Below are 27,619 nucleotides of genomic sequence, written 5' to 3'. Positions count from 1 at the left end.
CAAAGTGTCTTTAATAGATGAGTGAATCATCCATGAGATACCAAAAAGAGATAACAAAAGCTGCCACAACACCCTCGCCTTGCTACAATGCAAGAGGATGTGGTCGATTGACTCTTTGTGAGTAAGACATAGAAAACATCCATTGACCAGAGACCAACCTCTTCGTTGTAGCTGATCAAGAATTAAAGCTTTTCTCAAGCCACCTCCCAAGCAAAGAAGCTCACCTTAGGTGAAACCCAAGCATTCCACACAATACTAGATAGAAACGGCACAAATCTCCCCTCCTCTAAGCTAGAGTAAAGAGACTTAACAAAGAAAGTTCTGCTCTTTTCCTCCAACCAGCATACCTTGTCTTCTCCTCCTTCATCTACCCCCTTGCCAACCAATCTTGCAAAGAAACACTCCACTTCCTCAATCTCTCTATCGTTTAGGTGCCTAGAGAATCTAGGAATCCAAACACCAGCACCAATAAAGTAAGACCACAAGTCCGCCACCCAAGCCTCCTTTAAGGTAGCTAAGGCAAATAAAGAAGGAAAAGAAACACTCAAAGGTTCGTCACCACACCATTTATCCTTCCAAAACTTTAGCCTTCTCTCATTGCCCACTGAGAAGGAAATTCTACTATTAACTATCTCCCACAAATTTCTTATGGCCTTCCATAGCTCAACACCATAACTCTCGCCAAGCTCCTTAGAACACCAACTCCCTTCAACTTCCCCATACTTACCACTTATAATTTGTCTCTAAAACATCCCATTTTTTGTTGCAAAGCGTCAATTCCACTTACACAAAAGAGCCTTATTGAGAGAAGAAAGACGTCAAATACCTAGGCCTTCCTTTCTCTTATATGAACAAACAGTGGCCTACTTCACTAGATGAGGTTTTCTCTTTCCCGTCCCACCTCCCCAAAGAAAGTCTCGTTGAATTTGCTCCAACCTTAACCTCACTATTTTTTTATTTTTTATTTTTGATCAGAAACGAACAATTGTATTAAAAGAAAAAAACATGAGAAGGATGAGAAGTCATCCCCATGATGAAACCTGACCAACAGAAGTGAGTATACCTCCATTAAACAAGGAGTGTTATACAAAAAGGACAAAAGACCTATACATCTAGAACAAACTCATACCTTGAACCTCACTATCCCGGCCCACTTCGCTGAATTTTTCTATAATATTTATATTTCCTATTTTAAAAAGTAATAAGTGATGTAAAAAGGTTATCATCTTAGTAAATCCATCCATGTCATTTCTTTATCAGAAAGAATGAATTATGCATCGTGAATCAAAGATGTGAAAGAAGGATGAGAGTGCTTAGTGCTTCAAAGCAAACAACATAAAGATGTCATGGAGCCCCCAAAAGGAGCTTGAAAGCAAGGATAAGAAAGCATGCACCATAATAAAAGGAACTATATTATCCCCCATAAGAACCTCTAAGCTAACTGAACCACATTTATTCATAGCACCTTCCAAATGACTAGCTAATATTAAGATTCACTGAAAAGAACAACCCAATTTTGAAGGAAGATCCAACACACCAAAAAAAAACCCATTTACAAGGGACTCTTTCTCTCCAAGGCACTGAAGATACAATTGTGGCTGAATCACTCACCACTGAGAAATTACTAAGCCCCAAAGTAAATGCCTCTGTCAAAACTCCAAAAAGGCTAACACCTCAGCCTCTACCCAAATCTAATAATATCACTTTTAGTCTTGTTCTCCACTTGAACCATCTCAACCAAGAGTAACTTGAACATTGCACTGGTACCATCTGCGACCTTGATCAAGACTATTAATTAAATTTAGTCTCATTGAAGTTGCCAAAAATGTTAATCTCTAGTTTTATCCATCCCCGGCTTCCTACTTATCAATCTAAAGTTCTTAACATCTTCTTCTATTTTGTTATAAGAGAACCTATACAAGAAAAGAAAGATCCGGAGAGTACAAAAATACATAACTTGTTTATCAAGGTACCAATACAATTAAGGCTAAGATGTAAAGAAGCAAGGAGATCCATGCTCAATGAAAATTCATGGTAGCGTGGACCCCAAAGTATTCTTTAGATAAAAGAGTGTCCAAAGGATAATACAAACAGAGTCACTACACTCATCATCATGTCTGATACTCATCTTGTGAACAAGCTTATAGGTACCACTATATGTAGCACATGATGTTTGAGTTTACATATGTTTTAAGGAGAAAAAAATCAGCTTTAACCACCATGACATCCTAAAGCACATCTGCATTGCAACTACCCAGCCCTTATTTGACTAACATCATACTCAATCTTTCTAGTATTTTTGAGAAAGGGAATTAAAATGATATTGTTCTAATTTAGCTCGCCGTCAATATGAATTACCATTCTATTTTGGTTTATGGTCTCACTAAATTCCATTCTGCAAATCATATATTGACCTGATTTTATTAATATTTCTAGATCCTAAGGCATCCCAAGATAGTTCTACTTTTGCATTTACCCCCTTCATGGTCTCATCAACCAACAGAACATCTTCTATGAATAGATTAAGCCTAGGCATTTGATGTTCAATATTTTTTGATAGGTAAATCAAGCAGTTAAATTAAAAGCACTTGAAAAAAGACAAAACAAAGTACACACAAAGTATACAAATAGCACCAAATGCCAAGTAAAAGGAAATAAGCAACAACAAACTACCACCTGATACAAAACCAATGCCCTAAGTAGTTCCAAGCTTCCAACTTCTTTAATTCCCTTTCAAAATTTGAGGATGTAATCTTCCACCTCTTCCCACCCTCCTGGCTCCTCACCTCTTTTCTAGCTTTTATACATCTTAGTAGAGCCAAATTCTTCACCTCTTAACCTATGTCAGCAGTCCAAAAATCTGAAACTTCATGGACACTCAAAAACTATTTCCCAACCACACTTCCAACTCCTCCCTTTTCCACTTGATTGACTGTAATTAACCAAGCACTCCAACTTCCAGTCAAAATAAGAGGCAGCGGAAGACGTCATCTTTTTGCTCAAGGCTCCCACCTTACAACCTTTTCCGCCTTCCATCTTCTCCAATGAGGCACAATTTCCTTTTTATGACTGGCCATAGTCAATCCCAAAAGACAGATCCAAGAGGCTCCCATCTCCAATCTTGTCCCAGATGGGACTGCCGTTTCTTGAAGCCACCTAGGTCCGCACTCTTGGCATCTCTGGAATGATGCTTCGGGAAGTCCACAACCAAACCCTCACTGGAAATCATTCACAAAGGACCATAACCACTGCCCTTGCATTCTGTTAAAAATCCCTTGTCCTGCTCCCTCCATGGAACCAAGCTATTGGCCATCACCTGTGAAGGGCCCCGTCTTTGGAAATAGGAGAAAAATGAGAGGTCCCAACCCATGTCAAAAGAGAAGAAGATGACTTACTTGCAAAACCTTCTGCTTTGAACAAGAGAGCCTCATCAGCAGATGGTGTTCTTTTCTCTGGGTTCTGGGTTATGGTCAAGATGCAAAGGTCTGGGAGCAGCTTCTGACACCCATGCTTCCGTCACCACACGGCCAAAAAATGCCACTCAAAGACAGTTTTGATGTTCAATATGAGTACTCAATTTTTCTGAAGCATGTGAACTGGGTTTTACAGTGTCTTTTAGTTGAAAACTTCCTTGATTCTCAACTCTAAGCCATATCCCAACCAGTAGGGGTTGTCCACAGGAATCCATCTTTTGCCATTATGAGCTAAGGAATATCCATAGGTCATTGTGTTCTTTTTCACAGCAAACTGCTTTCTTCTCTGATCTCCCATTGTAACTGGATTACTACCAACTTGTATAATATCTTTTTTTTTTTTGGCTTCTGGTATGAATTGGCCCTTGTTGCGCATAATAAAAAATCTCAACAAAGTCTCTTCTTAAGTTTCAATGGTGCTAACTCTAATTGTGAATTATTTTTCCGAGATTATAATAAAAGTGGTTGGTCAAGAATTTACTGGAACCTCTTATTTACTCTCAGGATCTCATACAATAGGAAATCCACAAATTATACAAACTAATCAACAACTTATGAAAAATTGTTTTGCTTCATCATCTTTTCTTGAAACAAACTGAAATAGTTTACTTAATAGAAAATATATTCTAGAAGTAAATATAGCTTTCATATATGTTATACATCTGAGAAAAAATTTAGCTGCATGCAAAGAACAAATGAATTCTTACGGTTAATTAATGAAATCAATTATATCAGAAGAAAAATACTAACCATGTGCTTCATCAACCAAGCGCTTGAAGTCATCCGGCGTGCCATATCGGCTGCTAGTAGCATACAAATTAGTAACCTGCAACACCAACAGTGTTTTTAGTTGCATTCATAAAATTAACAAATGAAATGAATCTATAAAACTTAAAATGATAAACAAACATAGAATGACAGAGAATTGAAATGAAAACATGTGGAAATTGCAAAACTAATCGAGCTCTGACTACATTATAACAGGCACATGTAAATATATAGCAATAACAGATACATGCATATGTTCCCACTAGATGTACTAGAATAGTTAAATATTTATTTGTGTAAAATAATTCAATTACAGCAATGATAAATGAACCAGAAGTTCACTAGAGATCAAAAGTTCAGCAGCAATGCCTTATCTCCATTTTCTCCTTTCACATTTGGTTCAAGTCAAATCATTTGTACAAGCCTGAAATCCAATTGTGTGAACTATTGAAAGCATGAAAAGGGAGGTTTCAAATTCTGTTGATCCACCGCTCTTTAGATTTTTCACAACAGAAATTTGTGGATATTAACTTGAAAAACACAAAGTGATACGCATGTGTGCTACACAGAAATTTCAAGATTAAATCTCACCAAAATATTTAATACAAGATAGATAAAAGAATGAGAAGAATATTGAACCCACTTTATAACCTACAGAGGAATAGTCTTTGTGCTCAACAACTCCAATCAACTGGATTGCATTGTATCCAGCTTCTTTTATATGAGGAAGGACCTGTAATGAGGAAAATAGAACACAAAAGAAAATAAATTGTGGATGGTATTACAGAAAGGAAGAAAGATATATAAAGCAATCAAGAAGGTACATTCTCAGTAAATTCATTGAAAGAGGATATCTTTTGCTCTGATCCACTAATTCCAACATGGCATTCATATATGCGCAAAGACTTTGGCACATTTGGACGCATGTTTTTCCATCTGTGTGCAGATTCAGGTGGTGGTTCCCAATGAATTGCGAAAGCTTGCTTCCCATCTACATCTGAATATAATCATTGCAGTACAGGTGAAGCAATTAATAACACATGGAACCAATATTTACCAAAATAAATGCAAAAATCATAATTGAGTGAGAAAGAGCATGCTTTGGTTCTGAATGCTCAAGCACAAACCCCTTGTAGATTTACAATAACATTACAAACAAGGAGATACCTATTGCTTTCAGAAAAAGAAGCAACATCAATTATTTTCAAGGCAAAGGGAGGCAAAAATGGAGATATATTACTTAATGATAGTCATAGGCTAAGCACAAGCACAAAAAGAACACATTGACCTGCAAACATGCTTATATTTTATTCTATGCATGTAGTTTTTTAGTTTTCCATCTGCATGCAGATTCAGGAGGTGGTTCCCAATAGATTACAAATGCTTGCTTCGCATCCATATCTAAATATGATCATTGGAGTACAGATAAAGCAATTAATAACATATGTAGCCAATATTAAAAATTATAATTACCCTAAAAATGAGAGAGAAGTAAAAGAGAATGCTTAAACACAAGAGCCCTTTTAGATTTATGATAAAAATACTAACAATGAGATACTTATTGCTTGTAGAAACAAGAAGCAACATCAATTATTTTCAAGGTGAAGGAAGGCAAAAATGATAGTATATTACTTGATGATAGTCACAGGCTGAGTGCAAACACTAAAACAACAAATTGACCTACAAATAAGTTTATATTTAATCCCATGAGTGCAGTTTTTTAGTTAATTTAGATCATCCATGTCTCTTTCTCATTTATTCTAAATGATTAGATAAGCAAAAACTATGTTGCTTAATTTCAATAATCAAATATAAAATTAAGGGCAAATATGAGCACGTCTTTCTGGAAAAAAAATAATAATCATTGCTGGAGCAGCCAAAAACTTCCAGCAGGTGGCCAGCAGTTACCTGGTAGCACATAAGTAGCCCATGCAGGAATTCGCTCCAAAGGCCCATCTGGAGTGTTAAAATAGACCCTGTATTTGCTTCCATGAGGAATTCCAGGAGTATACTTTTTCAACCATGCCTTCCTACCTTTACGTGACTCTAGCCAGTAAGCCAAAGGAGGCTTCTTAGCACGAAATTTTTCCCGCCATACAGGATCATCCACAACATTGTAAATGTCATATTCTTTTCCATTGTCAATCACATCAAAAGGAGGTAAATTACTGGGGGGATCATCTTTATGCTGTTCTTTCCATGCCTTATACCTTGTTTCAGCGTCTGGTATTTCTTCCAGTTCCTCTTCTGTTTCGGGTCCATTGGGGCCAAATATTTGCTCATATAACTTTGCTGCAACTTCATAACGTGATTTTATAAACCGGTCCTCGCCAGGCTCCCAATACTCATCATTTGCTTTCTTAAAAAGTTCTTCAATGGTAACACCACTATCACCTTTATCATTGTCATCCACATAGTTATACTGCTGAAAATAGAGTTCATCCGGTTTTTCTCCCTCCCTCAATTTATCCTCAAGAATGATAAACCAGTAGCCATAATCATCCCGGCCAAAATGACCCTCTCTAGCACAATTTTCTGTTGGTGACCACCCATTAAAATCACCAACCAGTGCACAATAGCGAGCACCTGCATTCAACTTGTTTAACATTCAAACTTGAGTAGCAGGGTAAACAGAAAGTTTAAGACAACATAGAAGTTGGTTTTTGAAAGGACATTAAAGAAACTTACAATAATGTGTATTGACTCTATTGCATCAAGTACTATTTGTGGTTCTAAAAATCAATGACTGATCATAACTTGTTGGCCAAATTGGAATTCAAATGAAGTGCCCAAATTGGATTACAATAAGCTTAGTTGTACACAACAGACATATAAAATTCAGCTTAAAAAAAATGGAAATTCAGTTCTCTTTTAATTTTTAACTATTCAGTTTAAAAATCTGGCCAAATTATGGAATATGTTGATGAAATTTAATGACATTCAGCCTATTAATTTTAGAAGCTTGACAATTGAAAAAATTATCCAAACTTGCCATAGATTTAGAAATTCAGAATCTGGACAATCAAACCAAAAAGGATTTGCTAATATTCACAAATTCAAAACCAAAGTCCTGATCAACATTCGGGTTGTTAAGTCAAACCTGGAGCCCACTCCATAAAATCCACCCTATGTTGAACATTGCGATGCATACCCAATATCTCATATCTAGACAAAGATACATAAAAAAAAAATATATCAAAACACAAAATAAAAATAAAAATAAATCAAAATTAACAATTTTATGAACCTATTAAAGACAATTCTCCCACCATTCCAACTACTCAACCAAAAAACAGAGGATTTCGAATTTGATAGTAAAGCCAAAACTTAACTTGACTATGAAGCTGAAAATTGATAGAAACAAAATAGAATTGAAAAATAATAATAATAAGTAAAGAATAAGTTCTATAGAACTAACCCAGAAGCCATCTCCTGGAGATTCAAATGGCGATTGAAAATTTCGTCTTTGAGGTCCTTCAGAGCTTTGTGTCTACATTTGAAAACAACACATGGAAACAGTATCAATGCATGATAAATTTCCATGGACAACGAACAAGAACTTTTTTTTCTTTCTTTTTTGATAGGTAAAGAGAGTGTATATTAAAAAGAAAAGCGTCAGAAAAACACTCCAAAGTAAACAAACAAGAACTATTCTTTTCATTTTTATTTTTTTTTTCCAATTTGCAGTGTCTGGCTGCTGAGAAAAGGAAGGAAAAACAAAGAAGTTAAAATTTTCAATCTTCTATGTTTTGGACGGGAAAATAGAAGCCTCCACTCATTTAAAAACTAAAACAACGCAACATATAAGATTCAAAACTCTATTTCCTTTCTTCATTTTTCACAGCAACCAGGCAGAAAGTTGATGAAATTATCTCTGCTAAAGGAACCGAGCAAAAGGATTTATCACAAATATGATGTCAATAGAACTAACCCGTTAATTCCCACAGATCCCATATAATAGAAAAATCAATCAACTCTAAATTTCATTTCCTTTGCTTTTACTTCAATTTCTCATCAACCAAACGCACCATATTTTTTCTATCTACCTTTTAGAAAGCAAATGAAAATTCCGAACCCTATGTTTTCAATTTAAGCACACCAGCATTCAATTCCTTTACTTGAGTCAGCACTATAGCAACCAGACAAGTTTTCCATTTTTCTGCTTCTTCTATTAAAACGGGGTGAAGTTCTATCCTCGATTAAATACCTCCGGTCCCGTATAATGAAAAAAATACATTAATCCAAAATTTCCATTTCTTTTCTTTTCTTTGCACTTTCTTGTCATCCAAATGAATGCACCGCATTTTTCTTAATAACCTTTTATAAACCAAAGCAAAATTTGAACTCCATATTTTTTATTTAAGAACAAAAATTTTCAATTTTCCTTCTTTCTCTACACCTCCTCAGCAACCAAACGGAGCATTTTCCTTTTTATTTATTCGAGTGAATTACCTTTCTCTTAGGAACTGAGAAAGTTGCTTATGCGAAATGCCGAGTTTGGTGAGAAATCCAACAGGGTCGATTCCTTTGTCTGCCTCGGCTTGGGGTTTCTTCTTCTTGGTCCGGTGTTGCTGTGGTTGCTCAGCGGCTGAGCATCTCCACCGATTTCTCCATTTTTTCTTCGGAAAGGGGACCCTATTACGAGCTCTGTTTTGGGATGAAAAAGGAAGAGAAGAGGCGTTTGGATGGCAAGAAAATTGAGTTGGAAGAGAAAGTGAAGTCATCGTGAAGAGAGAATGAGAACTACTCCCCAAGATAAGAGGCGGGTTCTGGAACTTTAAAGCCAAGGTTTATGAGTTAACTCGCACAACTCGCTGTCACCGTGTTCTAATCCGATTCCGAGTCAAAACGGTATGTTTCTCTTTTCATGTTTCTGACTTTCTTCTTCTGTCTTACGAAAATGGAAAGAATTAAGGGTGAACATAACCGAAAAATAATTCATTTTAAACATAAATGGCCTTTTGTTATTTCAAATATTTACATATAGATTTTTTTTTTAAAAAAAATATTCCGTTCTTTTTAGTAACCATTTTAAAAAACAGTTCTAAAAAATAGTTTTTAAAATTCTTTAATATTTTATAAAGCAAAATTCTATTTAAAAACTTGAAATATTTTTAACCTATTTTTAATATTTTTAAATATATTTTAAAAATAACTTCTATATCCAATATTTTATTTGTAGTTATCTTACATACTTGTATAATTATTTTATAAAATAATTATGAGAAAACAAACAAAAATAATAAAAAAAACAACTAAAAAATATTATCTAAAAACACCCTATATTTTCATTGAAATAGAATGGTGTAATCTTTTAGTACATGCTCTTTAATATCAAGTATAATTAAAAGTTTTAATATATTTATTTGAGATTAATGAACTTTAATTTCCATTGCCAATAAAATAATTAGAAAATTATATAATTAAAAAAAATACAATAATACTATTGAGTTTTAAAATACATTAATTTCATCAGGGCATTAAAAGAGTATTTGCAAATTAATCAATTTATTTCTCAAGGAGAATCATATGGTGTGATCTTTCAGGAAATTTTAAAATATTTATGCTTATTCAAAGGTAAGTAAAAAAGGTTGCATATATTTTATGTGTCAGGGCTATAAGTCTAAATTTATCCAAAATTTAAATTCAACACAAATTTATTTAGATTCAATTTATTTTATATGATATTTCAAATTTATTTTATTTATTTTAACTTTTTATATAAAAATTAAATAATTTTAAAATATATAAAATTTTAATTTTCTTTCATATTTTTCATAATAAAACCTGAACTTATATTTGTTAATATTTTTTTCTTTTCTTAATACTCTTGCACCACACATAATTCGAAAGTAGAAGAAAGAAAGAAAAACCGGAACAAAATAAAAAATAAATTTAAAATTAATAAATTATTTTTATATATTACTTTAAACTTGTTTTACTTATTTTAAAATTTTCATATGAAATTTAATTTAAAAACGTACAATTTTATAAATAATTTTAATTGTATTTAATTTTCTCTCATGTTTTTCATGATAATACAAAATCTAAAAAAATAAAAATAAATTTTCTCAACTTTTTTGAAGTATTATAAATCTATTTTTTGCTTTATCTTTCTTCACTTTCTCTCTATTTTTTTTTTTTTTATATACTTTTTCCTCTTTATTTCCTTTTTCTCATATTTTCCGAAACCAATCATAGCCTTGGAGTGCAGATGAAATAATATAAGATGAATGAATGATATTGACATCAAATAATATCACAGAAGAAAGAGGGCTTTTACATATTATAAATTTATTTTTTGTTTTATTTTCTTTCACCTTTTCTTTTCTTATTCATTTCCTCTTTATTTTCTTTTTCTTAAATTTTCCCGAAAACCAAACATATTTGAGTGCAGATGAAATAATATGAGATGAATGAATGATATCAACATCAAATATTATTGCACAAGAGAATGGACTCTTGCCTGGAGCATTGGAGTTTAAAGATTACATGAACATAAGTGTGAAACTGGGAGGCTGCTAATTCTGTTCTTTCTTAGGATACTCCCTTGGTCCAAATATGGTTGATCCAATTCTCACATTGGTGCTGCCCATTTCAATCTACAGAAATCAGAAACTTACATTCATTAATGCTCTGGAACTTCAAGAAGATCTAAAAAATGATTCAAGACAACTCCAAAAAGAATGTGTTTTTGTTGTTAGTGTAGTTGGGAAACAATAGAAGAAACAGATGTATGTGACAGAAAACATATGGGAAACATGCAGCAGGGAAATGGAATTCAATGAAAACCTAATAAGGAACTTTGGTAAAACAGCTGGGAAGTCTTAAGATGATACTATGGAGAAAAGCAAGAGGTGTTGTTTACAGATCATTAGAAGGAAGGTATGGGAAAACATTTCTGATTTGAATTCAAGAGATTATTGCAGTAAAAAATTCCGAAGCCCACAAAAATGTCCAATGCACTTCACAGGCGTTTCTGAAACAACTCCCAAGCATTTCTGAACAAAACAGAGGCGTTTACAAAATGGTTTCATGAAAAGTTCAAAGGTTTCATCCCTACCAAAGACAGTTGGCAAATAGCTATGATGTAATTCAATCAGGGTATATTTCTTAAGGAGTCCAAATTCCAGGAAATATGATAGTTCAAGGTGCGATAGAGTTTTTATTTGAGTCTTAACTACTAGATCATAGCAAAGAAGTTTATTGCTATAGTATGTAGCTATTAAGCTTGAACCCAGAATAGGGTCTTGCTTACCGCTTGCTCAAAGTCACCAGACATGCCCATTGACAGCTCGCACTGCTCCTCTGCCATTCCAAGAGCTTTACAAACCTCAATTCTACAGTTCAATAGTCTCTGTTGCATCACAGTACATGAAATAATACCTCAGAAAAATAAATAACAAATAAACACAGATCACGGAAATGAAATGATTTGATTTTGATTTCCACAAAATGGAATTTGTCATATTAGATGGAGGCAGCACCAACATCAACAGACTCACAATTAAAGAAAAAGGAAATCATATTAGTTATTGAAATCCCATATGTCAGTGTCAAGAAAAGCAAATGGATTTATGTCCATCATATGAGAAACAAAATTCATCTCATTTCAAATGCTGAGTAACAAGATAACATGAGTTCATTTTCCCATGGTGCCCAAATAAGTGCAAGATTATCACCCTGAAGTTCTCTGGAGTTGATGAATAGTCTGGCATCCCTATTGTCATTAAACCAGAAAACTCGAGATTGGGGCAGCCTAGCTTAACATGTTTAGCTAGCTCCACACAACCTGATGGCTCAACTCCAGATTTTGCTGCCATAAACATCACATTAATCAATGAACTGATTAAAATCAAATCTGCAGAGAAAGGAGCTAATCAGCATTAGGACAACAATGCTACTTTGCAGCTGACCACAAGTACATTAGCCTGGATATTTTGGCTGCCTGACAACTACCAAGGAAAAATTAGTTCTGTGGTGAGAATGATCAGGAAATGGTGATATAGGCATGAAGAATTACAAAAAACCTAAATAACTTTTGTAGAATTGTAGAATACTTGGAACCATCAAATACAGAGAAAAACAAAATATTTGAGCGTAACACTGATCCAATTCACAGTATGAAATATATATATATATATATATATATTGCTAGCCAAATAGAACAGGTTGTCTAATGCGATCATGTTAGCCATGCTGCCCAAGGTGGTAACTTACTGAAAGTTATAAATCTGTAAATGAGCATGTACATCACAACATCTCAAAAATACATCATTTACTTTCTGGAAGCAAGGAAACTCAGTAATGGAAGAGCAATATGTTACAATTAGTTGACCTGTGATTCTCGAGAATAAACCAAACCCACTTACAAGTTAAGGATGATGAAAATAATAATTTTATGATGTAGGTGGGAGAGAGACAGAAAGTTAAAGAAACATAATATCTGATGTTTCAGGCAAAGCCCATCATCCGGTGTTATTATCATTTTGTTTGGTTCTTGGAAAATTTGAGGGAAAATGCTAAGGAAAGAAAATAAAGATGAAGTAGAGGGAAAGAAAAAATGAAAGAAAATGAAAAATAAATTATTTTTATATACTTCTTCAAGCTCATTTCACTTATTTTTCCTGTTCTATATAAAGAATAAATAATTAAAAGCGTATAAGTTTTTAACTAATTTTAATTATATTTGATTTTCTTTTCATATTTTTCATGATAAATTAAGCATGAGAAAATCATTTTTCATTAACAAATTTTTATTTTCTTGATACTTTCCAGGAACCAAACATAGCCAATGGAGTATTGGTTTTGATTTTACTCACATACTTCTCCACTAGTATTCACTTGAACCAAAACCTTCAAAGGCTTCCTTCTGATGCCTGAAACCACACGATCAAGTTGATTTGCAATCTGTTAATCACGTGGAACAATTTAAAGCATTACCATCATAAGCAACCAGCCTAAAGAACTGTTACAAGATCAATCGGTTTTCACTAAGGCCACTAAACTTGTTATCTGGACCTTCTGCAGGTATATGAATGAATCCACTGCATGGATATTATGCTTATATTAGTTAAGCATCCATGGCCCAGAGACAAGCCAGCAAATTTTACCTACCACAGGTCAGGTCGTACATGACGTCCTGTGGTGATATATTCCCTTTCCAGAATAAAATGGAAGTAAAGAACTTTCTAAAATCATTGTAGGTAATGATATAAGTGATTACCTTCTCATTATCTACACCTTCAACCATGGCAAGATTGGGGACTGCAGCTGCAAGTATGAACTAAAGATTTAACATCCAGCATAATCCTCCCCCATGAGCAAAAACAATGAAAAGACTTGGAACAAGCCAGAAAAATTGTCTCATGACATATCCAAAATATGCACATGCACAGACATCTAAATCATTTGCTAGAAACATTCTAAAGTGTCATTGGAAATATCAAATCCACCAAAGTGAACCAACAAGTAGGGAGTCAATATTTTCAATAATATTGGTTTTACACCAATAAAATTTTAAATTGTAGTTGAAACACGAAAAATTGAGAAATGCGAAGGACATTGCCACTCCAAGCATAGTAACAAGTTCCGATTTTCAAGAATTATTTTATAACACCCACTTCTCCCGTATAGATATTGGCCGGTCTGAGCCTAATGAACCCTCATACCTTTAAAATGCATTTACCCGGTTAGCAAAAGTCCACAACATATACAGTACTAGGAACTTCTTCCCCTAATCTTATATCACAAACAATTCCATCCTTAGGATTTAATCCTGAATCAAAAAGTAAACTCAGGAAGGATTCTAAAAGCAAAAAAAGAAACTTATGTAAGAAGATCAGCGGATGCTTTGCCATTGCACAATAAAAGCTTAACTTGGCAAAGCCTTTAACCTTGCCTTCTTGGGGGTACTATAAAAATTCCTTTTTCACCACTCTAACATTCTACAAGTTCTCAGAAATTCATATATTAAACTGATTGGGTTTTCTTGTTGTAATAAGCTAATATTCGAGTTGGGAGTTTGTTAAAGTTGGTTACAGGTTACAAACCATCACCATGCTCCTGATATAAAGCCTTCTTGTATTTCTTCCAAGATTGATTAGAAATTGAGAAAGTTATTCTTGCAGCCCTTTTTTTTTTTTTTTTTCCTGATATCATATTCATGAGATGCCTACCAAAGGTTTTACACTAGCTTCCACCAATCATTATGCCATAACCTTCCTCCTTTCTCCGGACTTGGATCCAGCATTGCGAAAAATAACACACTAAACATTACACAACCGGAGTTCCATCCAATATTGGGGAATCGCAGTTATTCGCTGGGCATAGATTCATAGCAATTCACACTGGAATCAACATATTTCACAACATTCAGGGTATTTTATAATAATACGAACAAGTACCCAATAAATTCATGGTCCATTTCTTTGATAAAAAAATCAAGATAAATTCAGGAACTTGAACCCCACAACTCTAAAACATTCTTAACCAGATAAATCAGACGAAAACAACCAATTTTGGAACATACCCAGAAGCGGTTTCACTTTATTGCTCTGCAAATGCCCAATAAAATGCCATTCAATGTCCTCTGGAAGCTGTACACACCACAGCAACCCACATGAATACACACGTATACGTACAAATACATATACATACATACGCAAGTGCAAACCTATAGAGAGACCTGTGGTGCTTTTTCGTTTATCTCTTGAACGTAGTTTTCGCCAAAACAACGGTGACCGGCGTCGTAGACTTGCCGGATGAGAGAGACTGGTTTGGTTTTTGAGACAGCCACAACGCGGACCTGATCGGACCGGCGACCGGACCTCTCTGCCGCTTGACGGACACGGAGCATAGCGGACCGGAGAGCTGTGACGGCGAGGCCTTCCATAGCCGGAGCAGCCATGCCAGAGTCCTCAAATAACTGTTTCTTTTTTATTTTTTAATTTCCTCTGGTTTTGGGAATTTTAATGGTATTTCAGGGATGAAAGGGCAAATATAGAAGAATATACGGGGATTTTGTTAATTTTCATAGATTTTGAAAGGTTAAACAAGAATTTTCCTGTATTTGTTATCATTGTGTCCCACAAATTGTGGAGTTCAAATAAAAACCCACAAGAGGGTCCGACCACTTGTATAAGGTAATATAGATATTATCTACTTTGTATCGATCTTACGGTTTTAAAACACCTAGTTGAATCACTTGCATATGATAATATAAATATTATCTGCTTACGATTTTAAAACACCTTTATATAATTAAGAAAAATCATATTTATATATAATATTAAAAACTTTTTTTCTTATCCGATATGAGATATCATAACTCATTTATGATTTGTTTTTTAGACTGTTCTAAAAATTAATTATATAAATATAGATAATCATTGAAATAAAATAATATATATATATATATATATATAAATTATTTTTTAAAATTTTAAAATAATAAATTAAAAATATTTCAAAATTTTAAATAAGCTTTTATTTGAAAATATTATAAATTTTTTTTAAAAAAAAAATTACTTTTAAAAACTAGATTGAGTTTAAATCCATGTTAACTGAGTTCAAATGGAAATTTCCCTTTTTAGCAGTAAATCGGGGAATTCACAGCAAAACATGTAGTGGTTTAGCAATTTCATGGACTTTGGGGGTAGATTGTCAAATATCATACAACTTGACAATGTGTGGTCACTGGTCAGCGGTGTGGGTTGCTCCTCTGTCACTTGCTTTCTTCTTGAACAATTTTGAAATTTAAATTTTAAAATTCAGGTCAATTTGAATTTCATGCATGAAACTTTAACATAATTTTTGTAATTATTTCCTCCCTTCTCCTTTCATCAACATTTTTTTCCCTTTAAAAATAATATTAAATCACAGAGCCCTTTTATTTGGATGTCTTGCTGCAATACCAACACTACAATTTCATTGGATAAGGACCAAAAAAACAGGGGGAAAAATAAAAAGGAAACAAACACACCCTAAGAATTCCTTGAGATTTGACTCATAAGATATTCAAAAACCAATCATAATTAAATAAATTAATAACCAAAAATTATTTTTAAATTCAACAATTGAAAATTTGAAAGGTAGGGTAGGGCACTCCTGAATGGCACAGAATCTTCCTTTGGAGTTATTATCCCTACACTTCCTGCCTGTTTCAATTCAATTGCAAAACCCACTTCGCTCTACCCTCTCCATCCTAGTCCTTCAATTACATACTTCTCTTTATAGAGCCGGTCCTCCATCAGGGGATAGTAGGTCACCATGGGGAGCTCCTCCGCCAGTAGGAGCTCCTCCGCCAGTAGGGGCTCCTCCGCCAGGAGGGCCTCCTCCGCCAGTAAGGGCTCCTCCGCCACCTGGCGCACCAGCTTGTTGTTTGGCGGTATCCTTGTCCTTTTTCTTCTGCTTTAGGAATTTTACCCAAGTACAGATCTCAAAGACTAAAGTGATGGAAGCCAAAGCCCCAAGCACTCCAATGTACACCCATTTCCAGGTTTTGTCAGGCTTCAAGATGGCAATCCCCTGAAATATATTTACAGATATCAAGGCCAGAAGCGAGTACCCCAGGAAGTGGTGGTACATGTCCCAGTACTTCCTATATTCATCCTTTGTCTCCGGCTTCAATCTCAACGCCAACATCTAAAAACAACAGTATCCACATTCTGTCATCATTTCATAATCAAACCCCCAAAAAATGACTACAAACTGATACTTACTTGTAAGCTTGTGAAGGTGAATATGAATATTGCGAGGATTCGATGAATGCGGAAGGTGTAGTATCTGGAGGAGTGTCCCAGCACCAGGCCAATGGCCCACCCGATTGTGCCCAGAGTGTACCCAATAATTTGTATGTAGATATGAGCTAAGAACCAGTATGTGTTTTTAAATGGAAATTTCCTGAAGTACCTCGCCACGATCACGCCCATGGGTAGCAGAGTCCCCCACCCCACAATGTTCAGAATCCCATGAACCTGTAGAGTGCTCAAAAATGTAAAAGCTCATCTGATCAAACTACCCAATTACTTCAAAAAATCTTACCGTTCTTAGGTGACGCCGGTGCTGTCCGACGCTGTGGCCTTCCCCGGTGTTCAAGTTTATGGTCTCGGTACTATCAACGTTCTGGAGGGTGGTCGGGTGCATCTTGGGCTCGTTCCCATCGACCTTATCCCCAACTTGCCACACATGATGGAGGTCCGTAATGTTGTATTCAGAAGGGAGAGTTACTGTTGCAGATATTACCACGAAGTCTGTTTGGTTGATGAAGATTTTCCTGTTACTAAACAACACATCATTATCATCATGAAGCTCGGACGGAAGCAACTGGCAGCCGAGCTTAGTGCCACTAGTGATGTTGTAAGTGTTCACCATTAGGCTCCCATTTTGGCTCTTAATGCCTATGATGGCTCTTGTCCCGACCATCTGTGGCCTCTTCTCAGGGTTCACACCCCAGGCCAGCCACCCCTCGTCGTTATCCAGCCTTGCGCCGAAGAAGATATCGATGGACTTATTCTTAAGAATAGTCCAACCGAATTCAGCCTTTAGAGTTGTCAACTTCTGGCATTTTGGCTTGTTTCTTCCATTTCCATTGGTGATCATCAATTCGAATCGCTCACTGCATTGGGTGCTGGGTTGGGCAGTGGAGGTGGTGGTGGAGAGGAGGCAGAGAGTAGCCAATATTGGGAAGATGAGTAGAGGCTTAAGACAATTAGAAGAGTACATGTTCGACAGCTCTCCGTGTGTCTGATCTCTTCCAAGGCTCAGGACAGTTAGAAGAATAGTTGGTTTTATTACAAGTGGAACTTTATTTTATGCCATGCATATTCACTGGAGTTTAGTGCAAGTTATCCATATTGTCTGTTCCATACTTGGATTCTTTTCTTTATTTGGTCGATCACCTCACCCACCTCTACTTCTCCCCGGTCCCTACTTGCACAGCGCTTTCGGAAAGAAACCCATTGCCCTTTTGGCTCCACACTCATCCCTTATACATCCTAATCCATTTGTTTGGTTGTTAAAAATTTGAGGGAAAATGTGTGGTAATATAAATAAATAAAATTATTTATATATAAATTTTTTCAAATTCATTTAACATATTTCTTCCCACCTATATAAAAATTAAATAATTTAAAATATATATAAATTTTAAACTAATTTTAATCATTTTTTATTTTTCATATTTTTTTAAAATCCAAACGCAGCCTTCAAAATGAGGACAGAGCCTTCGTGAATTAATATATTGTTTTATTAGAGAAGAAACCTAGGAACAAACCCGAGGCTATAAGACGATCGAGTTAAAGCCGCAGGGTTGGTCCAGGCTTGATGAAGAAAGCAGGGAAGGAGGGGCCACAAAAGTCATGAATTGCCTCAAAAGAAAATGCCTTGATGCAATTGCTTTAATTTTGATTGTGCCCAACATTAGTGAATCATTCTTGTACCTTATATTGTAGGAAAAAAAATGGTCATCAAAATGTATGGGATATGTTAAAATATGCCGTAAAAAAATTTATGGCAATGTCCACGAACAAAATTTTTTATTAGACTTTGACGATCTCATCTAAAAATCAATTGATATCCATTGATGATAAATTAATCATTTTCTAACATTCGATCACTATCATTCGGATGACTCATTTTAAGATTTAAGAGTGTCATTATTACACTAACAATTCCTCCTTCAATATGACATTCTCGTGAAATTAACCCATGACATTTAACACTGATACCATTTTTTTAATTGGGTTTTAACCCTTATCTTTGAAAACCAAGGATAGATTAAATATTTCAATATTTGAGTAATTCATTTCTGAACTTAAGAGCAACATTATTACACCATGATGTCAACGGGATAGAAGATGAGTTCATATTCTTACATAGAAGTATCTATTTTTGGTTAGTCGTTGAATCCGTGATGTACAACATATGGACATGCGATGTCGGCTGCCAGCACCCCTGCTTGGCTTGCCAAAGATGGTAAGCAAACAGCAATAAAGGGGTGATTGATAAGTTTGAAGGAGTCGTGTCTCACGTTTTGTGCTTTACCAGTTTACCCAGCAAAGGAAGAAATCCTCTATACATTTGCTTTGCTTTGCTATAACATGCTATATTCTTGACACTACTTTAACTTTCTCCTTTTTTTCTCTTTATAGTATTCCCATTAAGCTTGGATGGGTGTCCGAACGCACGGCACCAGGCTCCAGGCATATTTGAGAGGCATCATCTTTTGAAAGTGCTTCACATCTTTTGGAGCACAAAATGAACGTTGCAGACCCCCCACCAGCCTAAATTGTCAGATTTTTATTTATTTGTTTATTATTATTATTATTTTTGGGTTTGTTTGTATCATGCATATGCTCCCATGTACTTCCCTCAAAATTTGACCGAATCCCAAATGCATGGAAGAGGGTGCAAGCTTTTAGGTTATATTTGAGTTCAGAAAATGGTGAGCAAAGAAAACGATTTAAAACAAAGCCCAAGAATATATATAAATTTGAATAATACGAGAGAATATGAAAATAAAAAAGAAAAGAGGGGAAAATATCATAAAAAGAATTTTTTTTTCTCATTTATTTGGAAGGGGTATAGAAAGTTTGGGAAAATTATGAGCATGTATGGCCATGTGATTTAAAAATAGAAAACCGTTTTTAAAATTTTCTAACATTGTTTGCCTGTTGTTATATCGAAATAATTTTTTAAAATAAAGTGAAATAAATAATAATTTTTAAAGAACAAGTAGAAGTTATTTTCACAGGCTTTTAAAAATAAAAGAAAAATTATTTTTAAAAATAGAAAATTATTTTTTAAATTTTCTAACATTATTTGACTATTATTCTCTAGAAATAATTTTTAAAAATAAAGTGAAATAAAAAATAATTTTAAAAAAAAATAAGTAAAAGTTGTTTAAAGCAATTTTTAAAAACAAAAAGAAAATATGGGCTCATTTGACCATATTTTTTTAAATTTGTTTTTAAAAACCGTTTTTAAGTTAAAATAGTAAAGAATAGTTTTGAAAAACAAGTTTAAAAAAATATGATTAAATGGAGATTTATATTTTTGAAAAACTTAGGGTTATTTGACAAAATTTTCAAAAATAGTTTTAAGAATAATTTTCAAATACAATTCTCTTATATTTTTTGGAATAAAAATCTTTTTGGTAATTTGAAATGTTTTCAACTTGTTTTTTTTTTTTATATATTTCTAAATATCTTTTAAAAATAACTTTTTTCTAAAGTGTTTTATTTATTTTTATTATATTCTTGTAGACCCCCATATGGGGCTTGTTTTTTTTTCATTTACTGCAGGTCACACTTCTTGCCAAGTGGAGGGCTTTTAAAGAGCCAGATGCTGCTTCCTGGTTGGATGGTCAGTGAATCAGGTAGTGGGTTGGAAATGCAGTGGGGTGGAGACACCTGTTGGAGGATATTCAGAAGAGCTTTTGGGCTGTTAGAGTGGAGTTTGGTTATTCTTTTGAAGTGTGAGGGGGGACCCCCCCCCCCTTCTTTTACCATGAATCCCGGCCAGATAGGACGGGCAGCCATGAAGCTGAGGGCTTGATGCCGGCTGCAGTAGGCGTGTAGCAGCAGGGAGAGTGGTTGGGCAAGCCATGCTTGCTGACCGGTGAATAGAAGGGCAGAAGAGTGGCTTGCAAAGGAAGACACGAAAAAAGAAAGGAAGGGGGGAACGACTGGAGGGAAAACAAAGGGGAGTAAGGGGGAAAGCATTTTTTTAGAGAGGTAGGAGAAGAATCAGTCAGGTTTGATTATCTCTTACTTTATCTTATCTTATTTTTGAGGATCACCTTACGTTTCTTACTGATATTCAGATGATTGCTTTGATTACCTAAGGAGGCAAACCTGTTTCTGACTTTTGTTTATTTGATCTTTGTTTTCTCCCGTATGAGCTGCATGTTGGATATATTTTGTGTTTGTGTGTTAAGTTCATTGAGATCCTCCCACCAGGCTCTTTTGAAAGCTCTTTTGGTCTTCGTGACGCAGAGCATGGTTTTCGTGGTATTATCTCCCCTTATACATTGCTCTGTTCTTTTTTTTTTTTTTTTTCTTTTTCTTTTTCTTCGCTTTTTCCCTCTATTCTTGGCATTTTCTGGAGAGGAGATTCGTTAGCTTGAGGGTGAAGCAAAGTAGCAAACTGCCTGGGTATATTTTGCAGAGTAAGAGGAGGAGAGCATTCCAGTTTTCCTGGTGTTTGGCTGGAGATATTTGAAAAGAGGAGATCCTTTCTTGGACGGCAATGCTACAGAGAAAATGGTGGAGACATTAGAGGTTTGAAGAAGCAAGCTGAAGCTGTGAGGAGAGGCCCAGGCGGAGTTGCGGAGAGCAGGGAAAGAGCTTGTTAGTTCGATCCAGTTTAGCTTGTCCAAGCAAAGGCTTCATGTTCTCATGTTGAATAACACGGTTACCACATGCCTACGCCTTCTTCACTGTTCGTGTCAGCCATACCCATTTCCTCACTCAAGCTTGCAGGAATCAAGCATCCTCCACCACACCCATTTTCCTTTCATTCATTCTCCATCCCACTCCCTCACTTACATGGAGTCTCACGGGTGCATGCTATCCTTCACTCCTTCACATACCCATTAAAACCACTCACCCAAGCCTCCATATCCATACAACTCATACTCATCCTTCATGCTACTCATAACCATGTTCTACCATACCCATGTGTACACCCATTTAACCATACCACCAAACTCGTTTCTCTCTCTAAACTTTCACCTGCCTGTGGGATCCTCCCTAAAAAATGTCACGTGTCTCTCTCTCCCTTGCACACGCAGACGACCCCCCTTGCGACGCGGCATAGCTCATTCCACCCGGGGAAGAATTCTGTCCGGCCGACGTTCAACCTTCTCTGGATATCTCACATCCGGAATTCTGTCTGGCCGACGTTCCACTTTCTCCGGATATCTCACATCCGGAATTCTGTCCGGTCGACGTTCAACCTTCTCCGGATATCTCACATCCGGAATGTTGTCCGACCGACTTTCTACTTTCTCCGGATATTTCACATCCGGCGCCTGACACCGGATGAGAGAGGATGACGATTCAATTTCCCCGGTCAGACATATCCGGATCTTCTGATAGCGCTTACCCGGAGAGCATCTGCAGCCGACAATTCAGATTCCCCGGACAGCTTGGCTCGTCAGACACTCGCGATTCGCCGGATCCATTTCCGCCCGTAATCTTCTGCTCCTCTTGATTTTAATAGGCATGAATGTTTTTTTTTTCATAATTCCGGAATAATGGAATTTGTGATATTAATTCATGCAAAATAAATGGGTTTTGGTGGGAGCCCGATATATGTAACTTTATGATTGATTGATTGATTGTTTGCTTTGATTATCATACATGTTTGATTTACCCTACTCTCTAACATACATGCGATTATTCCTAAATTGTGCACTAACCCTCTCTAACCCTCTCTATTGATAGCGCATGGTGGCTCGTTGCCTAGGTATGTACCCATTTTCCTCTAATCGTTGTCTATGCATGTCTCGACTTTTATGTGTGCATGATCATTCAGGATATTCATTGATTTACTCGTCAATTGCCACATCAGCTTTATTTTATTAGTAGAGACCCCGACTTTAGGGACTTAAAAGGGTGCTACGGTCTTTACCGTACCTTCCCGATAAGTAACCTGACCCCCGAACCCGATCCGGTTTTTCGCAGACCGCCTTTTCCAAAATAAGGAGTCACACTTAGGGTTTTTCTTTCTTATTTTGTTTACCCTTTTAAAAATAAAACAAAAATAAGTGGCGGTTCCGAGTCATTTTTCCTAATCAATAAAATCATTTTTCAAGATAAAAATCGAGCTCGCCATCGAGTGGGAAACGCATGAACCGAAATGCGGGGTCCACAATTCTATATTCATACAATTATTTTTTAGAACAATTAAAATATGCTTTCAAAAAATGCCTTAAAACCTTGTTGTAGAAACAATTAAAAACCAAAAGTATTTTTTTATCCCAAAAAACAAAAAACTATTATTGAAAAGTATAGTTTCAAACATAACCTTAATTTTTATATTTCAATTGTTTCATGGATAATTAAATGTTTGATAACCATTTTCGAAAATAAAATAATGAAAAATAGTTTTTGGGAGTAATTTTTGAAAATTGTTCTCTAATATTTGTAGAATAAAAGTGTATTTGGAAACCTAAAATATTTTTAACATGTTTTAATATTTTAAAAATGATTTTTATATTTAATGTTTTATTTTTAATCATTTTATATGTTTATATAATTATTTTTTAAAACAACTCTTAAAAAACAAGTAAAAATAACAGAAAACAACTAAAAGATATTTTTTGAAAATACCCTATTTTTTATTCTTAAGAACAGAAAGTAGAAAATAATTTTTTTATTATGGAACATATTTTTGTATTTTTTGTTCTGACGCATAGAACACTATTCTTAAAACCAGATCCAAACAAGTCTTAATAAAATTGAAAATTTGAAATTCACATCAAATTTTATTTTTGTATAGCCTTTGCTAATCTTGGGAATTAATGTTAACTTAGACGAGTAGTTAAAGTGGTCTTCACAAAAGTGGATCCTTTTTAAAAATACAGGAGAAAAGAAAAAAAAAAAAAAGATTGGTCTATTTTTGCTTTGTCATTCCATAGGCAAACATGAAGTGGAATCTCCATTGATACGAGATTTTCTCAAATTCGAGATTTTTTCTTCTCCCTATTTCCCATCATTAGAGTGAAAATAAAAGGGAGATTGACAACTTACTTTTATTTCTTTACTTACAATTATATTCAAATTTTAAAATGTGATTTTCATTAATCTTAAATTAAAAAAAATGAACCAAACACACCCTAAAATTTGTATTAATTAGTCATTATATGTATTTGTAATGCTTAATGCCGGATTGAATCTTATTTTTAAATTTTTTTTTATAAAAATAGAACATTTTGTATCTTGTGTCTTTAAAAATTCTTATTGTATCTTATATAAAAATTACTAATATTTATTATTTTTAAAATAAAAATAAAAAGTATATCCAAATATACAATTAATAAGGTTATATTTGATTCCTAAAAAGTATTAAAAACAAGAAAAAGAAATGCTAAGAAAAATAGTTTTTTAATATTTGGTTAATTATGAAAAACATGAAAGAAAATCAAATATAATAAAATTAATTAAAATTTTATATATTTTAAATTTATTTAATTTTTATATAATAAAGAAAAATAGGTTAAATGAATTTGAATAAGCATTTAAAAATAGTTTATTGATTTTGAATATATTTTTTATTTTGCTTCACTTTTTCTTTCCCTCTATTTTTTCTCTCTACTTTTTTTCTTTCGCATTTTCCTACAATTTTTCCAGGAATCAAACATAAAAGCTATGTTTGATTCCCATAAAATTTGAGGGAAAGTGTAAAAGAAAGAAAATACAATAAAATAAAATAAAAATAGAATGAAAGAAAAAGTGAATTAGGAAAAAAATATTAAAAATAGATAAATTATTTTTATTTGTTACTTCAAATTCATTTTAGTTATTTTAACTCAACGATATAAAAATTAAATAATTTTAAAATATATAAGTTTTTAATTAGTTTTAATTATATTTGATTTTCTTTTATATTTTTCATCAGATAATCAAATATAAAAAAATCATTTTCCTTCACAATTTTTTTATTTCCTTAATATTTTCTGTAACCAAATAACCAAAAGCTTTGGCATAAGACATGCATCATACATTAAAGGGTGCAATAATATATGTTGGGGCAGATTCCAACATAGAAATGTTGGTTTGTATTTTCAATAGCATGTGCTTCATTATATTAAATAAATGAAATTTAGGTGCCTTGTCCCAACTTGATTTCACTTGTAGTATAGGAAGTTTGGCCAGATTCAACCCATTCTTGGGTTATACAACTTAACTCCCAAGTCATCTTAAACTATTATTACCATATCATTGGTTATTGTAATCAGAATTTGAGACCCCCTTCCCAAGTCTTGCTCCCTTTAGACCAAAATTAATTCAAACTAGAATTTAGTAACCCACAAGGGTTGAACTAGAATTGGAAATAACAAACTTGGGTTGACTCCTCATTCCAATGGAGCCCACCCAAGTTGGATTTGGTTGACCCACTAATCCCATGTGAGTAGAGAAATAAGCCCACCAACTCCCCCAGATTTCCACTTCTAGATCACATTGAGGGCCACTATTAATTAAACTTCTGATTAATCAGGTGATCATTTATTAATTGGAAGTCAAATTCTTTCAATTCCCTTATATTAATTTTGTTGTCAAAAGATCAATCCTTACTGGTTCTGTACTTCTCTTCTTTGACTGCAATTTACAAGTAATTAACTATAGAATTAATTAATTAAAAATTAGAGTGATGCATGTTTAACATTTTTCACATGTCTTGTAAGAAACCCTAAGATGTTTGGTTCACAAAAAGTATTAAGAAAAGAAAAAAGATGTTAAGAAAAATAATTTTTTCCTATTGGTTTCAATATATAAAATAAAACAAAAAATAAAATATAATTAAGATTAGTTAGAAATTTATATATTCTTAAATTATTTAATCTTCATATGGTAGAGGAATAATAAGTAAAATGAGTTTTAAAGAGCATATAAAATAATTTATTGATTTTAATTTTTTTTTTCACTTTTTTTTCTTACTTTTTGTCCTTGTTTTCTTTCCCACCCATTTTCTGTTGAAGCAAACATGGCCTAAAACTTGTGCTTGTCTCCTCTCCTCAGGCCACAAAACTATACATTGTTTATTGGGTTTTAAGTAATGTCACATATAATTTTCAGTTCACATGTTAATCCCTTATTGATTGGCTAACTTTTGTCCCCTACAATAGCAATAGCAATAGCAATAAAGAGAGAATATAAATACACCATCTCACCATGCACTATATATGGGAGTCCTAATCCAAATTGTTTAATGCATGGTCAGAAATTTAGGTTAGAGAAGTGCCTAACTCGGTTGACGACTTGCATAGAGTAAGTTGTTGAATTTAGACCACTCCACTCACAGCAAAAAGCGGCAAAAAGGCAAAAGTCTACATCAAAACTACCAAATTGTTGCTCTCTCCTCCTCTATAAAACCCCCTTCACGTAGAAAATATATCAAACAACCTCCTCCCTCCCTCCCTCCTTCTCTCTCTCTCTCTCTCTCTCTCTCTCTCTCTCTCTCTCAATGAAGCTCCTACAGGTGTTTATAGTGCTTGTTCTTCTCATGGCACTGGTGCATAGCAACACTGCATCTTCACCTACTGTGAACAAAGAGGAAGAAGAAGATCATGATGAACATGATGCTTCTGGCGATGCCCAAGAGTATGATGATGATGATGATGATGATTTGGTCGTTAGATCTTCCGACTCTGCCGGCGGGCGGTTGTTGCTTGGCAAGAAGAGCAGTACTCATGGGTTAACCTGCAACAAGTTTCCAAAGATTTGCCGCCTTAAGGGAAGTCCAGGAAGCCATTGCTGCAAGAAGAAGTGTGTTAACTTGTCAGGTGACAGACAAAATTGTGGCAAGTGTGGGAGGAAGTGCAAGTATGGCTACATTTGCTGCAAAGGGAAGTGTGTGAATCCGTCTGTGAGCAAGAGGCATTGTGGTGGATGTAACAATCGGTGCAACACTGGGGGGTTCTGTGTTTTTGGCCTTTGCAACTATGCTTAGGCTAGAGTCTTTTTATTTTATTATTTATTTATTTATTTTTCTTTTGGTTTATCCAATGTACAATTTCATTGGTTCTTTGATTTGATAATGGTGAAGAGAGAGAGAAAAAAATCATTTGACTTTATATGTATATTCGCTTCTGCATTTGAGTCCAAGGCCATGTTTAGAGTTTTTGTAAAAATTAAATAATTTAAAAAGATTTTTAACTAATTTTAATTATATTTAAATAATTTCTTATTTTACATAATAAAATTAAATATGAAAAAAATTTATTTTCTTTAATATTTTTTTCCTACTTTGGATTTTTTGAAACCAAGCATAGAATAAAAATATGTTGGGATATTTTTTTAAATATAATACATTCAAACACTTATTTTATTGTTATATTAAACTGTCTTTTTAAAAAAGAGTTCATTTTTATATCAATTTTTTTTGTATTGAATTTTTTTTTTCAAAAAATGAGTTTATTTTTTTACATTAAATCCTTTTTTTTTAAAAAAAATAAAAAATTTCCATGTGAAAGCACTATAATTTTATAATTATTTTTTATAAAATGAATTTTAAAAATTTATACTACACATGGAAAAAGCCCAAAATGTTGGGCACATAGCCAAATTTGACCACATTGTCCAAATCTAGAAAAGATGAACACTTTATTGACCAATTCCTATTCTACCTTTATTGTACGGGATAGACTTTTT

General features: G+C 34.1%; 4 protein-coding genes across 6 annotated transcripts in view; 1 reads left to right on the top strand and 3 right to left on the bottom strand.

Moving 5' to 3' along the window:
• The window catches only part of LOC117909024 (1,4-alpha-glucan-branching enzyme 3, chloroplastic/amyloplastic), a 39,024-nt gene extending 29,999 nt beyond the window's left edge, over positions 1-9,025 (bottom strand). Inside the window, exons 1-7 of one of the 2 annotated variants that reach the window (XM_034822925.1) lie at positions 8,694-9,025; positions 7,660-7,731; positions 7,342-7,406; positions 6,150-6,827; positions 5,066-5,238; positions 4,897-4,974; positions 4,224-4,299 (exon numbers count right to left, since the gene is read on the bottom strand). In XM_034822925.1, the coding sequence (XP_034678816.1) occupies positions 4,224-4,299; positions 4,897-4,974; positions 5,066-5,238; positions 6,150-6,827; positions 7,342-7,406; positions 7,660-7,731; positions 8,694-8,965 (1,414 nt within the window). In that variant the 5' untranslated portion in view covers positions 8,966-9,025. Of the gene's footprint in view, positions 1-4,223; positions 4,300-4,884; positions 4,975-5,065; positions 5,239-6,149; positions 6,828-7,341; positions 7,407-7,659; positions 7,732-8,693 lie in introns of both variants that reach the window. The other variant, XM_034822924.1, reaches the window with a different exon arrangement.
• Positions 9,026-10,633: 1,608 nt separating this feature from the next.
• Positions 10,634-15,188, bottom strand: LOC117909025 (pyridoxal phosphate homeostasis protein-like). 2 transcript variants are annotated; one of them, XM_034822926.1, is made up of 7 exons: positions 14,929-15,188; positions 14,773-14,839; positions 13,468-13,514; positions 13,064-13,151; positions 11,924-12,102; positions 11,500-11,598; positions 10,634-10,843 (listed from the first exon to the last, which is right to left on the bottom strand). In XM_034822926.1, the coding sequence occupies exons 1-7, from the start codon at positions 15,148-15,150 to the stop codon at positions 10,763-10,765; spliced, it is 783 nt and encodes a 260-aa protein (XP_034678817.1). In that variant the 5' UTR covers positions 15,151-15,188; the 3' UTR covers positions 10,634-10,762. The 2 variants fall into 2 exon arrangements, with proteins under 2 accessions (XP_034678817.1, XP_034678818.1); XM_034822927.1 differs by having other exon boundaries at positions 11,924-12,057; positions 14,929-15,187.
• Positions 15,189-16,258: 1,070 nt separating this feature from the next.
• Positions 16,259-18,033, bottom strand: LOC117908662 (cytochrome b561 and DOMON domain-containing protein At2g04850-like). Its single transcript, XM_034822327.1, has 3 exons — positions 17,286-18,033; positions 16,964-17,218; positions 16,259-16,886 (listed from the first exon to the last, which is right to left on the bottom strand). The coding sequence occupies exons 1-3, from the start codon at positions 17,964-17,966 to the stop codon at positions 16,473-16,475; spliced, it is 1,350 nt and encodes a 449-aa protein (XP_034678218.1). The 5' UTR covers positions 17,967-18,033; the 3' UTR covers positions 16,259-16,472.
• An 8,423-nt stretch (positions 18,034-26,456) lies between these two features.
• On the top strand, positions 26,457-27,042 carry LOC117909657 (stigma-specific STIG1-like protein 1). The gene has a single exon (XM_034823752.1). The coding sequence runs from the start codon at positions 26,472-26,474 to the stop codon at positions 26,916-26,918; it is 447 nt and encodes a 148-aa protein (XP_034679643.1). The 5' UTR covers positions 26,457-26,471; the 3' UTR covers positions 26,919-27,042.
• Positions 27,043-27,619: the final 577 nt, after the last annotated feature.

Source organism: Vitis riparia, chromosome 19, assembly GCF_004353265.1.
Source record: "Vitis riparia cultivar Riparia Gloire de Montpellier isolate 1030 chromosome 19, EGFV_Vit.rip_1.0, whole genome shotgun sequence".
Taxonomy (NCBI): domain Eukaryota; kingdom Viridiplantae; phylum Streptophyta; class Magnoliopsida; order Vitales; family Vitaceae; genus Vitis; species Vitis riparia.
This window is presented reverse-complemented; position numbering and strand designations above follow the sequence as displayed.